The following is a 13,910-nucleotide window of genomic DNA, read 5'->3' as shown; positions in this document are numbered from 1 at the left end:
GGTGGAAAAGCAGGAGCAGGGAGCTCCGCTCGGATGGAGCCAGCCGTGTCGGCCACTCGGTCCGGCTGCTCCTTCTGGGAGTTATCCTCGGGATTACGGAGCACCCAGGAGCTGGCAGCCCAGGCTGCAAAGTGATTTACTCCATGGTACACGTGGCCTTTCTCTTCCGTAATACAGAGTATTCCTTATGTGTGGGGAGTGAGGGGAATTCACTCATTTCTACTTTCACACCCTAAAAAGAGCCAAGGTGGGTGGAACCCCCTTTGCAGGTTGAACCCCTAACCTTGCAAGAGTGAAAACTCCCCCTGTACATCCCATCCTGGTAGCAAGAGGGAGCAAACAAAAATCCCCATGGATGTGCTTTGTGCAGGTGTTTTGTGGGGCAAAACAGGCAAAGCAAGCGGTGCTGGGAAGGTTTTCTAGGTGTGAATTTGGGATGATGGTATCAGTGGTGGATATGAGTGGTGGGGGTCATCCTGCAGCACAACATCTTCAAGTTACAGGGAGTTATTCTCACTATCAGTAAATATTGAAGCTTTTCCCATTTCTGGCTTTTGTAGGGTTCTATGTGTAGTGCCAAGTTACTAACATGTGCAGGACCCACAGAAAATAAGGTGACAACCTGCAGGGTTTGCTGTGACAAAATTGTGACAATGTTAATGGGAGCAGCAGGCAACCTGTCAGGGCCTTATGCAGAAAGAAATCCCAGCACTGAGGAGTTTGAAAAAACAAAGCGACAGAAAATATCTTTAATAACAAAACAGGCTGTTTTTACAGAGAAATCCTGACAGCAGGTCAAGCAGGGGTGAAATGTTCTGAGGCAGCAGCAGTTCTGCACATCAGGGTACGGGCAGTGCCAATCCTGCCAGGCTCTGCTGCATGACTCCAGTTTTGGTCAGTGAAATGGTTTCCTTTGTGCCCACCTGGCACAGAAGTGCTGAACAGACTTCGTGCAGGTGTCTGGCTTCATTTCCCACCCAGGGTGCTGGTGGCTCCTCACTGCTCGGCCAGACACTGTTCCAGAGCTGCCATTCCGTACAGGTTGGCCCAGTCCGTGCCGTGGTGGGCCAGGATCACATCCCTGCAGGGCTCACTGGCTCTGGCCAGCTCCACCAGCACGCCCTGGAAGGCAGTGATGAGCTCACAGTCCAGGGAGGCTGGAGAGACCCGGGACAGCAGCTCCGAGAGCCCTTCCAGCCAGCGCGCCCGGAGCACGGCCGGTGGCAGCCACGGGAAGAGCGGGATGCAGCCGGCCAGGGCTTGCATTCCCAGGAACCACAGCTCCTGGATGTCATCCCAGGCACTCCTGTAGGCAGGAGACACGGCCACAGCCAGGCTGTCGCTGCCGGGATCTGCCTGGGCCGTGTGGGCCTGCGAGAGGAACCGAAGGGCGGCTCCGAAAAACTCCTTGGCGGACTGTGTTTCCTGAAGGGCTGGGAGAAAAAGGGAATTAGTAACTCAACATAAAACTTGCTCAGTCAAAGGGGGGCCCTGTGGTGGGTCTGTGTGCAGCAGGGCTTCCAGGGAGAGCAGGATGATGTCCTCCTGCCCTAGAAATCTCTAAATCCCAGCACATCAACCTGCCGAATGTTCTGCATATTCCTTGCTCCCCCAGATTTTTGGTTTGTCACTTTTCCAATGATAAACCAGACCAGTTTCCCTCCTATTTTCTTTCTCCAGGCCACCCACCTGTGCAGAGCAATGTGGGCTTTGCCAGTGGGAGCTCCTCTTACCTGCTGAGCCTGCGAGGATCCTGGCCAGCATCAGCCCCAGAGTGGCAACGTTCGCCGCCAGAACCAGGTGATGCTCCTGGGGCAGCAGAAGTGGGAGAGACTTCAGCAACACATCCATCAAGGAGGAAAAGGTTTTGTCTCGCCTAGAGAGAAGACAAACCCCGAGACATTTCCTGAGCACAGCCAGAGGCACCCGAAAATGCCAAGGTTAAATGCAGCACCAAAAATGTGATGAAACTGGGGTTGAAAAAGGAACATCCCTTTTCAGCGTGGTGTGTTAACGGATTCTCGGGCACACTGCACAAGGCACCTTCCTTTTTCTTCCCACTGCCAACCTCAGAGCTCAGTTCCTTCCCACAGCTCTGTTACCTGACCAGGTCCGGAGCAGTCACCACCAGGTTGAGGAAAATCCCACACAAGGTCTGTAGGCTCATCTCAGTGCTCGTCAGGGGTGCTGGGGCCGTGGGCTCAGAGCTCAGAACCTGCCACTGATGGAGGAAGTACTCACACAGCAGTGCTGGTGCCCCTTGGGAGACCAGGATGGCCCGGGGCCTGTCCTCTGCTGTCAGATGGCAAAAACCAGGTAGCAGAAATCTGGAAGGGGAAAAAAATTGGAAGCATGACGTAGAATGGGTCTAAGCCCTGCATTTATATCCATCCAGGGGGGAAAAACCCCCATGGAATCAGCACTGAGGGGAGAATGGAAAACAGAAAAATATTTGAGCAGGGCTGTGCTAAAATGCAACAGCTCTGTGCTTAAAATACTCACCTCAGAGCATCCTGGGGTAAGGCAGGGCCCTCGGTGCTGCCCAGCTCTGCCTGGGGAAGGCTCACAGCTGGGCTGCCCTCCTTGAAAAGCTTCCTGGCATAATGAACAAGGAAGGGCAAGAGCTCACAGATTTCCTGCTTGAGGGACGATGTTTCTTCTGCCATCCAGGCTCCAAGGACTCGAACAGAGGCAAATATGAAAGGATCTTGTAGCTCCTCCTGTTTAACCTGCATGAAGAAAACAAAGTGACACTTTAGGGTCACTGTGCATCGAACTACCACAGGTCTGGAAGCCACGGTGGGCCAAGAGGCACCCCCAAAACCTGCTTTTCATTCAAAGCCCTGCATTACCTGTCTCAGGTAGAATATTACAGCTCCAAATGCCTCCTCCATAATCCTCATGAGCTGCATTTTTTGCACCTCGCCCAGCAGTGGGTTCTCTTCCCTCAGGCACTCCTGGATCCCCAACTCCATAAGGACATAGCAGGCTGTCACCACTTCTTTCTTGCCCTCCAGCTCCGCGGGATCTGGCTCCTCCAGGGTCAGGCGGACCTCCACACAAGCCAGGTTCACCAGCAAGGCCAAGAACTTGCTGCCAGCACTCCCTGCTGGGATCCACTCTGCCCCACAGGCCTGCACGAGGCCGGCTGCCAGCTTCAGCGCGGGGTCCCGCTGCGATGGGCTGAGCTTGCTGCCCAAAATGTCAGCCAGCCCTCTGTAAACCCTGTGGAGGCACTCGGAGCCCTGCGAGTCCTGCGTGAGCGGAGCTGACAGGGGGATGAAGTGAGGCAGAACCTCACACAGCTCAAACTTGGTCATGTCCTCAGCCTTGAGGAAGTCACCGGAGAGCTTGCTGAGCACGGCCAGGAGCTGTGGAGCGTCCCTCTGCCAGCACCTGGCCTCTGCTACGGCCAACAGCCCCAGGAGCAGCGTCAGGGCACGATCGGAGCCGTGCCCGCCGCTCAGGTAGGCCTGGCACAGGGCAGACACCGTCCCTTTGGCCACCAGCTCCCTGGGGCCCCTGGCTGTGGCCAGGACAGCGCTCAGGCACTGGTACACATCATCCACCATGGACGTGCTGTCGGGGGGGCAGGGGGAAAGCAGGATCTCGTTGAAGGTGGGGATTTTGTTGAGGACCTGGGAGTGCCCAGCCAGCTCCGGGTCGGTGCAGAAGCAGGCGAGCAGCGTGAGGCCGAGGGCGCGGAAGGTGTGGGGGGGGCAGCCAGGCGGGGGCTGCCCCGAGATCAACAGCCGGGTCGGGAACGTGAATCCGATGGCATCGAAGATCTGCCGGCGGGTCCTGGCGTCCACCTCCCCGGCTCTGACCGCTTTGGTCACCTGCGAGGCAAACCAGGGGTGAGAGTGAGAATAGCAGGAGGGTTTGCACGTTTACAGGACTGGACGGGCAAATCAGAGGCCTGAACAGCTTTAATTCGAACAGGGAAGCATCCCCTGAGCAGGCACTTGGTCCAGGCCCTGATCCAGAGGTTTGCCAGGGTGTTCCAGTGTGGCAGCTCTGACCCACCCTCTGCACACCCAGGCCAAGGCCAGGCTCCCTCGCCTTGCTGCTGGGAATCCCAAGGCACTGACGCAGCTTGCTCAGATCTCCCAATCCCCATCCGCCCGCGTCTCCCGGGCACTCCGGTGTCCAGCGGGGGACTGGGCCTCCCCTCTGCCCGCCCCCGAGGCGATGCCGCGGTTCCTCACCAGGAGCAGCGCCGCGAACTGCTCGCTGTCGTTCCTCGCGTCCCTGAGCACACCGAGGCACCGCTTCAGCGTGGCGTGCCCGTCCCCAGAGTCCGAGGCCATGGTCGGAAAGCAGCGGCTGAAGGAAGGGGATGGGGTAAAACCCCGGCAGCCTCCCCTCAGCCCTTCCCCTCCCGGCTCCTGCCCTTCCCCTGGCGGCGCCCCGCCCACAGCCGCGTGCGGCCCCTTCAGCCAATCCGCGCGCCGCCCCCGCACCGCCGGCCAACCGCCGGCCTCCTTGTTGGGCGGTGCCCGAAGCCGCCGCCTCCGCGGCCGAACTGTGGGCAAATCACCTGTGGCTGCGCGGCCTCCGCGCCCGCCCCGCCCGGTGTCACCGGGGCCGGCGGGGAGGGCGGCGGGGGAGTGAGCGGCGACACCGGCGGCGGCACCGGCGGCTGCACGGCCCTGGCACTGCCCCTCCACTGCCCGCGCACGGCCGGGCCCAGCCGCGCTGCCGTGGCGGTTCAGCTTCCGGGTGAGGGTGCGCGGGCGCTGCCATGGCCGCGGGGCGGGAGGCCGCGCTGCCCCCGGGCCCGCCGCGCTGGAGCCGCGCCCGGGGCCCGGCGCCCGCCTGAGGAGCCGCCGAGGAGCCGCCTCGCCTCGCCATGAGCCCCTGGTACGTACCAGCCTCCCGCTGCCGCCTCCCGCGGGGCCCGGGCCCGGCCAGGGGGGCTCCGGGGCGGGTGTGGGACCGGGGGCTGGAGGGGCTCGGAAAGTTTCCTCGGGGACCTGTTGGCGGAGCGGCCGCGGGTTCGCGTCTCCCCCTGTGGAGTTTCCCCTCCCGTGCCCGTCCCTGCCCTGCTGAGGACGGTTCCAGTGAGATTCCCGGCGGTGTAGCAGGCTCTGAGTGTTTGAGCAGCGCTGGTGGGTCTGGTTCGCTGTTAGAGCATTCCCTGTAACATCGTTCCCCCTGGATTCTTCAGAGCTGGCAGGTTTAATGCCAGCTTAGTGCCTGATGGTGCTCCGTTACTCTTTAAAAGTAGGTGATATTTAATACCTATGGTACAATTAATGTTTTGGTACCTCAACGAGGTGATACACATTTAATTAGCATCCGAGGCTGTAAAAGAGCCTTTGGCATCAGAAAGGCCCATTGGTGATCCCTGCCCTGTGGAGCACAATAAGAAGCAAACCAGGGCTGTGGGTCCCTGTTTCTGGCTGGCACCGGGCAGCACCACACTCGGTGACATCTCTGGCAGATGTGCTGGGCTTGTCTGTGTTACCCTCGTGCTGCTGCTCTGTCCATTCCTGGGGCATGTTTGAAACTGAAACTTCCCCAGTGCCCGCCTGCAATCCAGGGGACTGTGGTATCAGATGGAAAAGTGGGGTCTGGGGCAGGAAGTCACAAGGGACAGGCCCTCTGCACTCAGCACTGGGAGCTGTGCCAGCCCAGATTTCACTTTGGTATCAGACATTGATAGTTCCTTAGCAGCAGCTGGACTAATCACAGCAGATTAGACGTTCCTGTTCCACCACAGACTGCTGGATCTGTGAAGGAGCATTTCAGCTGCCAGGGGATGGTTTGTGTTTCATGCCCTCTGTGTTTCTAGAACCCCGCTGCTGCCCACAGAGGCCATGGAGAAGAGGTTGGAAGCCAAGTCCAGCATCAGCGCCCGATTCCTGTCACGACACTGCCTGGGAAGAGTTGTGAGGGAGCTGGGAATTGTGCAGCTGTTCTGCCTGTGCACTTGCCTGTGTGCCTTGTGCTCCTCAGCAGGTGAGTCTGCTGTTCTCTCTGGGACTGGGCGTGTGGTTCTGTATGATATTTATCCCTCTCACTCGTTTAAAATATTCTGAAAGTGAAATGGTTTGTTGTTAAACATTGTAGCTTTGGTTTTTTGATTTTTTTTTTAAATTGATTGTTTTAAACGAAAAAACAAAACCATTGGGTTTTTTTTAAACCAAAAGCAGTCAAAACCTCACCCTTACCAGTTACTAAATGAGCTCTCCAAAGTGTAGCCTGTATCTCAGAGAGAGCTTTCCCTGACCTTATTTTTTTTGCAAATGGAACAAAGCATTGTCTGGAAAACATTCTAAGGAACACTCACAGCAATTTCGAAAGGCAGGAATGTTTTTTGGCCCTCAGATGTTTAACTCTCTCCCCAGGCACAGTGTGTCAATAATCCTTATTTGCCTTCAGGCAATGGTTCTGTTTGTTTCTTTTATTTCCTGCTCAAACTTGAGTAAGCAACCTCCTGTTCAAGTAACTAACCAAGTTAGTGGCTTGGATGGAGGTTTTCCTAATGGGTTGTGTGGTGTTTGGTTTGGGAAGGGGATTTTGCTTTGTTTCCCAGTGATGTGGACGTGTTCTACAGACTGTTGCAGCATCCCTGTTGTCTCACTGGACCTTCCTGGACAGTTCCCAGTGGCAGATTTAATTAAGCTAACGAGCTGCGTGACCTTAATAAGCTTATTTAGTACCTGGAAAGACGTATTTGTGTTCCTGGTCTTGGCAAAGGGTTCTGAGCACTGTGTGCTTGGATGGTGTGTGTTACCTTGTCCTGTGTGCATTTCCTATCCTCAGTAATTTCTTGGAAGTTCAGAGCTGGAGCTCCTGTGTCACTCCTAGAGGGTGTTCAGAACATGCTGGTGTGTTTGAGAGCTGTTCTGCTTGGGAGAGTTAACACCAGGAATCACAGAGTCGTTAAGGTTGGAAAACACCTCTGAGATCATCAACTCCAGCCCTTAAATGAGTGAAAGTTCCGTTAAATTAAGGCTGCTGCGTGTGCTGGAATAAATATAATTATATGGGCACAGTTGCCCTGATGTGGACACTTTTTCCATTGCAGAGTTTTTGTTATTTTGGGCTTGCTTGTGTCTGTGGAGCTGAGGAGGAGCTGTGGCTGCCTAGGAAGGAGCGGGGCCCTCTGGAGTTACGCAAGGGGAGCTGTGTTGACATAACTGGCTGACGTGGGGCAGGTTTAAAAAGTCCACAGAGTCGAGTCTTTAATCATTAATCTGATATCAGGCAGGATCAGCTGCCTGAGCAGGTCTGTGAACCTGAGTTTATTAATAGAAGCTGTGTGTTCCATTCCCCTGCTGTTCAGCTGGGCTGGGAGCTGCGTGCCTGGGACAGGAACTCCTGAGTTCCTGGGAAGAGCAGTGTTTTCTGCACTGATAGGACAAAACCAATATGAAGAAGTGACTGAGCACACCCACAGTGTGTGTGTCTTGTGACTTGTGTGGTGCTGGGCTTAGGGGGGAACTCGTCCTCGGGGACATTTCTGCTTTTCAGAGATTAAATTAAATTCCCGCTCTCCAGAGATGAAGTGCAAGTGTAGATTCAGGAGCTCTGCCTTCTGCCGTGGCACTTAAAGCTGTCTGAATGTTTGATGCCCACCAAAGACCATGAAACTTGAAAATGAGAAGTGAAAATCCATAGAGTTCTGTGGAAAATGCACTTCTGGAATGCTGGGCTGGCGTGTTGGGAGTTGTCTGTTCGGTTCAGTCATTCCTGAGAGTTATTTGAGTTTTAAGCTGTCTGTGTACAGCAATTCAGAAACTATATTGGCTAATTTCAAATAAACACATCCCAGCTGGGCATTAGCAGAGTTCTGGAAATGAAATCTGGTCAAAATATTACTCAAATCTTGTTTTAGCAGAATGCTCTCAGCGTGGTACTGTTGTGTCATCTGGGCTAAGTCGTGGCTCTGGCACGTTGAGGAGATGCTTATAGGGATTCAGGCCTTACATTTTAGAGGAATAAATATAATACTTGTGTTAGGTAGTGATTTTCTCACAAGGGGTATCTTCCCTGGGAACATTTCTCTCTTAAATATGCCCCATTCTGTGTGTGCTCCAGTTCTAAGCCTGGTACCAGAAACTGCTACTGAATTTCACTGACTCTGTATCAAGCCTTAATTTGAGTGTGAGCCAAGACTGACATCTGAGGAGAGATGGATGAGCAGTGGTTGAGGAGGAGGAGGGATTCTGGGGGTGTGGGAAGCAGCACATTTCCCTTGTGCACAGGATATATTAGGGACAGTGCTTCACCTTTAACAGAAAGTGAGGTTTGTAGGCAAAACTGAGTCTGAGTGGATAAGATCCTGTTGAAATTAAGGGGAATGGTGTTATTCTTGTATTTGTTATTGTTTCTCCCAGTGTGGAGAGTGTGTGTGTGTACATAGACATGGGTTTGGTGTGCACACACATTCCATACTCTCTTCTGATTCCAGACCCATCATGTTGGTGCCAGGTGGGTGTCCCTGGCAGTGCCTGTGACACGGGGCTGCCAGGGACTGTCAGTCCAACATTTCAGGTGTGAGGTTCCCTGTCTGCTCCCCCATGACTTGGTTACTGATGCTGAGTGCATTCTCAATCAGGATATTACAATTTAAATTCAGACTTTTATTTTAGTAGTTTCCCATTTGTGTTGTGTTCAAGAACTCCGTTCCTGACAGGCAGGGAGCCAGATCTGGAGCAATATTCTCCAGCTGCACTACTCCCAGTCCAGCCACATGGTTTGTAAACTAATCTTCCAGTGACCTATTATCCCTTGGATGCTGAACACAGCACAAGTGTAACAGTCCCATAGGTCACTAGGCTATTTTTAGGGAGTCCTTAATCTGCAGAGCTCTGAATTTTGGAAGCCTTTAATCCATTGATCCCTGCAAGCACTCTAAATTTTCATACCACGAAAAAAAATCCGTATGCAAAGCAGTTGCTGCTTTACTGCAGAGCTGAGGCCTGGAGTAACCTGACTCTTAATAGAAATTATGTCAAATGTTTGGGGTTTTGTAATGAGAAACACTATGGTGGAGCAGGTGGTGAGGCTATGCCTTGCAGACCCCTGTTCTAGAAGGTGGAACAACTTCCTGAGTGGAGCAAATTCAGTCAAAGCAAGCACATTCTCAGATATCAGCATGGAAGAGTTAAAAATGCCTTTGTACTGTGCAGCAAACCTGTGCCACTGTTTCCAGAGTTCTCCTTCAAGGCAGGCTTTGGGCAGAGAGGCAAGGCTGGTTAGAGTGAGGAACTGCACTTGGGATTCTGGGTTCAGTTTCTGGCTCTGAACTTGCTGTGTGACCTCGGCCTGCTCAGCCTGTGCCTCACTCTCCTCTGAGACAGGAGTGTTTCTGTCTTCACTTCTGCTGTAGATGCTGTAGCTCCATTGCTGTTGGGAAGGGTGGTGGTCCCTGAGGTGGGAGCAGCAGATTGTTACCTAAAACCTCATGTAACTACTGGATCCTGAGGCCAGATGTAGATTGAGAAGCCCCATTTCCTCTCCTGTACCCTCTTTACCACGTTACTCCAGTGCCCTAAATTCCCCTTGGCACGAGTGATGAGAATCCATTGTCCACTGCTTTAAAGGACTGAGAATTGTGTGTTTGTCTTTCCCTCCATTTCCCAGAGGCAAAGTGGAACAGATCTAAGTGTGAGCCAGGGAAGATCCTGCTTGGTGGCCGTTTGAGATCGTGGGCAGATCACCACTTGCAGCTGCTGGAAGGGTTCCACACCCTGCAGTCCTGCCAGGCCGCCTGCTGCCAGCGCCCCACCTGTGATGCCCTTTGGTTCTTGGAAAACATGTGCATCCAGGTGAACTGCACCCTGCCTGGCACGTGCCAGCCCAGCAGGACCGGCCTGTCGGACTCTGCTCTGGTGTTTTTAAAGAAATCAAAGAGCACAGAGCCCTCGTCAGACCTTCGGATGGAAGGTGACGCGAAGACCGTGTTTCACACGTGGTTGGACTGGGACAAGGAAGGACTGCAGAGATCATTCCAGAAGCGGAGCCTGGCGGGTGGCAGGGTGGAATTCCTGAGCAGGGATCCAGCAGTGAGCTCCAGCCACGGGGCTACAGCCGGAGCACCGGGCGGCAAATCCCGCAGCCGCCGGAGCGAAGCGGAGCGCTTGAAGGATCAGGTGCTGAGGCACTTAGTGGCAGCCAGAGCTGCTCCTGAGAAAGAAAATCAGAAGCAAGAGTTGCTGAAAAATGGGGAGGATCCAAGAAAGCAGAACCCCAAAAGCCCGTTCCCTCCCAAGAGCAATAATGTGAACAGGACGAGGGCTGGCGACGGTGACGTGCCCCAGGTGAGTGTGGTTGCTGGGGCTGCCTGGGGCAATTGTCTGGCTGGAGGGAGACTTTGACTGGAAAGGGCCCAAGTGCTGGGATACCTTCTCAGGATACCTGTGCTCTCTCAACAAGGCAAGGCCAACAGTTTGGGGGTTTGTTTGGTTTTTTGAGGGCGGGGTTTTCCCCTCCTCCCCTTTTCTTATCTGGAATAAACTGTCTTTGGGAAGGTGAGGGGAGATGGGGTCCATGATAATGCTTATCCTCTGTGTAAAGACACAACATGCTTGCCAGGGGAGAAGGAAAAGGTGGGATGTGATGCCAGTGGGAAGTGTCTGGGAGTTATAAACTGTTACCTGTCAAAGTTCCTCTTTAGACCCACACAATAAAATAAGCTGTTTTCCTTTGAGTGCTGAAATGAGGCAGTTAAATATATTATTTTATAGACTCATGCATGAGCTCCCAGTGCACTTTGATGTCAGTCTGCTCACTGGAGTTGTCCTCTTACTGCCAACTTTTTTGTTCTCTTTTTGAAGAGTGCTTCAGTTTCTCAAATCCAGCAAAGCTTACCTTGGCACTGGGTGAATGAAATCAGTTTAGTCTCTGCTGCAGACACACAAAGGTGTTAAGCCAGTAAATCTCTATGTTGAAGAGAATTTGGCACATTTGAATTAAGTGATGTTTGTATTTTTACATCTGTAAGTAACTTTTTGAGCCTTATCATACAAAAAAACCCGTGCACTCGTGGTGGTGAAGTAAAAAGAATTTTACTTGGTGAAACTGTTCCTTAAATAGCTTTTGCCGTGTTTCAAGGACTTGACACTGTACAAACCTGATGCCTCTGGCTCTGGAGGTGTGACTGAATTTGTTTCTCCCCCTTTATTCAAGCCTTGGTTGCAGGTAGGGCTGGGACTGGCCTGAGCCACCACCCTGGAGCAGGATGTGGCCAGCAGCCAAGGGACAGAGCTCCAGGGCAGCCTGGGTGCTGTGTGAAATCAGGCTCTAAAACTTCACAAATGTTTGATTTTCCAGAACCCCACAGCACTTGGGGCTGACTCAAGAGCTCAGTTTTCTCTCTCCCCTGCAATGCTGCAGCATTTCTACCCTCCCTGTTCTTTCCTCCTGCTAATATTTGAGCTGTGCAGGGTGACCCCATTCTCTCAGCTGTTACATGTGTGAGGAGTCTCTTTGCAGCCACTCTCAGATGTCTTCTCTTGCTCTTGGGTAATGGCTGTTTTATCTCCCTGCCTGTCAGCATTACAGTCTTGAGTTGCTTTATTACTGTCCTGTGCCTGTCTAGTAAACTGGGTGCAAATATTAAATTACATGGAATAATCTGTTTCTGAATGTTTCTGAATATTGCTGAGTATCCAGGATTTCCCATCTTTAGGGAGTGCTCCCATTGTCATTGGTGTGCACTGTTGGATGTGTGCTGGGGAAAGGTTTTTATTTTCCCTGATGATTTTTGCATTTAAGAAAGTCCATATCCCTTAACAAAATGCAGGTTTCATCAAAATAAACACTTACTAAAATATATTGACTGTGATGGAATTCTAGGCAGTCAGATTTTTAAGGTTTAGGACAGAGTTTTTGAGGAGGTGGAAGAATTAAAATATCCACCTGGGCTAATTCCTGGATTATTGAACCATCCAACTTTACCTGCAAGATACAAAGCCAGCTCTGCAGCTGTCCTTGCACTCCTGATCCAGGAGCAGTTTAATTTAGGCCAAGGATATAACATTGGAGGCTGTGTTCTTGGGACACAGCCAGCCTTGGCAGGAGGGAGGCTTTCCAAGTTGGGTTGGTTATGGGGCAAAATAAATTTACACACACACTGAAATCAGGAGAATTTGACCCAGTCCATGGAGGTGAATGCTGGGTGTTTAATTCTGTTCTTTGGGAAGGTTTGGAAGATGGGGAGAGTTCTGGATCATACTGACTGTTCGTACCTGGGAGCATCAAACACCTGAAGTGGGAAGGGACATTTGAAATCCAAGTGGCTCTTAACTCCTCCCTGGCAGGGGAGAGAGAAATGAATGTGCATATTCTTCCCTGTTGCTGAGCATTGAATGTGTGGAAGGCAAATCTTTTCCTTTGCTCCTACAGACGCAGGGAGAAGGCAAGGGAAAGTTTGGGGAAAATATTGCCCTGTGGGTTTAATTTTGCTCTTGCAGTTCTGCTCCTCAGCCATCCACAATGGCTTTGCTGATGTGCAGTGAGCATTAATTTGTGGTTTTACTGTACCCCTTCTTTGGAACCAGGATAAACCACAGTGCATCATCAGCCTTTAACTAAGGAAGAGAAATCTCTGCTTTTCCTTTAAAGTGACATTTTCCAGGCGCTTTTTTTCTGCCTCGTTGTAGAATTAGTTGTCGATTTTAAAATATAGCAACACATTTAACAGCCTGTCAGGAGAAGTACTGAAGTGCAGCACTGCTGGTGAGCAGGGCTGCAGCAGCACTGCAGCAGCTCTGCAGGCACACTGGGAAAGGCTGGAGCCAGGAGTGTTGCAACAGAGCCAGAGCTCATTCCTGCCCTCACATCAAACCCACTACTGGGCTCCTGCTGTCACAATTCCTGCTAGTGCTGGGTGCTTTTTAGTCCACGAGGAACAAGGAAAGGTCTCTCTTCACTGCCAGCACTAACTCTACTGGTTTGTGACATTACCCACACTTTTGTGTCTTAAGTGTCTTCACAGGTGTGGAACCATCTAAGCTGAAAAAGAACCTATTTTGTAAATTCAGACCAGGCCCATTTAAATTAAAAAAAAAAAAAGAAAATTCTGGCACACAGGTATTTTTCTCTCCAATAACCTAGGCTCAGTGTGGGTTCTGATGCACATCCCACTCTAGTCCATCTTACAGACACAGCACTCTTAGACAAGGAGATCAGGTCATTTGTCCCAGGCCAAAGGCATTTAGGGGTTGGAATCAACAGTCTACATTCACTCAGGCCAATGTGCTACTCCTCTCTATTTTCTAAGCTAATAAGACAGCACAGCTGGCAAACTTCTAGTCTCCTTCTTGTTTATCCCCAAGAATGAAATCCTGTTCTTTGCTTTAAAGAATTCCGAGTTATGGAGCAAAGATAAGAAATGTCTCAGCTCGAAAGCATTAGAGGCATTTTTGACTGTTATGTTGCCCCAGGCAAAGCTTATCTAATTCCAGCTCTCCACAGACATTTGGCTGTCAATTCATCCTGAGACTTTTGGAAGGAAGAGGATCTCTCTTAACTGTAAAGTGGGGGGGTTTTAGGCATTAGGAGTTAGTTAAGGAGGCCTCCAGCTCACTGGAAATATTACCAAGCAAAGTGGGGACTCTGCTGTGACCAGTGGGTGGATGTGGGCCTCCAGTGTGGTGTCTGTGACTGTGTTTCTTGTGACCCTTCTGGGTTGATTCTTGAGAAGGAAAAGGGTTAAGGTTCTGTAGTGGTGAGAAATCATGGAGATATTCTCCTGTGCCTTTCCTAAAGAGTCTGTCTCGTGTGTCTGAGTTCCTGCCTGGCTGTTCCCCTCTTGTCCTGCAGCCATTTCCAGCTTTATCTTGGTGAAAGGGAGTCAGTCCCCTGAGCTGGCCCGTTAAGGGTAGGTGGAAGATGATACAGCCTGGGACAGCCAGCTGCCCTGAGGCTGCCCATGCAGGGCAGCCTGCCAGACT

The 13,910-nt window shown here is 51.9% G+C and overlaps 2 protein-coding genes across 3 annotated transcripts in view; one reads left to right on the top strand and one right to left on the bottom strand.

Annotated features, from left to right (window-relative positions):
• Nucleotides 1-714: 714 nt before the first annotated feature.
• On the bottom strand, nucleotides 715-4,424 carry NCDN (neurochondrin). Its single transcript, XM_051774516.1, has 6 exons — nucleotides 4,209-4,424; nucleotides 2,853-3,839; nucleotides 2,503-2,729; nucleotides 2,103-2,327; nucleotides 1,734-1,876; nucleotides 715-1,433 (listed from the first exon to the last, which is right to left on the bottom strand). Exons 1-6 carry the CDS (start codon nucleotides 4,308-4,310, stop codon nucleotides 997-999), a joined length of 2,121 nt encoding a protein of 706 aa, XP_051630476.1. The 5' UTR covers nucleotides 4,311-4,424; the 3' UTR covers nucleotides 715-996.
• A 109-nt stretch (nucleotides 4,425-4,533) lies between these two features.
• The window catches only part of KIAA0319L (KIAA0319 like), a 29,390-nt gene continuing 20,013 nt past the window's right edge, over nucleotides 4,534-13,910 (top strand). The window contains exons 1-3 of one of the 2 annotated variants that reach the window (XM_051774515.1): nucleotides 4,534-4,863; nucleotides 5,798-5,964; nucleotides 9,598-10,274. In XM_051774515.1, the coding sequence (XP_051630475.1) occupies nucleotides 5,823-5,964; nucleotides 9,598-10,274 (819 nt within the window). In that variant the 5' untranslated portion in view covers nucleotides 4,534-4,863; nucleotides 5,798-5,822. The remainder of the gene's footprint in view (nucleotides 4,864-5,797; nucleotides 5,965-9,597; nucleotides 10,275-13,910) is intronic. The other variant, XM_051774514.1, reaches the window with a different exon arrangement.

This window comes from Manacus candei, unplaced genomic scaffold (genome assembly GCF_025592945.1).
Source record: "Manacus candei isolate 608988 ecotype Guabito, Panama unplaced genomic scaffold, ASM2559294v1 h1tg000204l, whole genome shotgun sequence".
Lineage (NCBI taxonomy): Eukaryota > Metazoa > Chordata > Aves > Passeriformes > Pipridae > Manacus > Manacus candei.
The sequence above is the reverse complement of the archived record's forward strand: the minus strand, read 5'-3'. Positions and strand labels throughout refer to the sequence as shown.

Coding starts and splice junctions, on each gene's coding strand:
- NCDN (XM_051774516.1), bottom strand. CDS start 4,310: ATGGCCTCGGACTCTGGGGACGGGCACGCCACGCTGAAGCGGTGCCTC. Junction 2,730..2,852: donor TAATATTCTACCTGAGACAG/GTAATGCAGGGC, acceptor TTCTTCATGCAG/GTTAAACAGGAGGAGCTACA. Junction 2,328..2,502: donor TTACCCCAGGATGCTCTGAG/GTGAGTATTTTA, acceptor TTCCCCTTCCAG/ATTTCTGCTACCTGGTTTTT.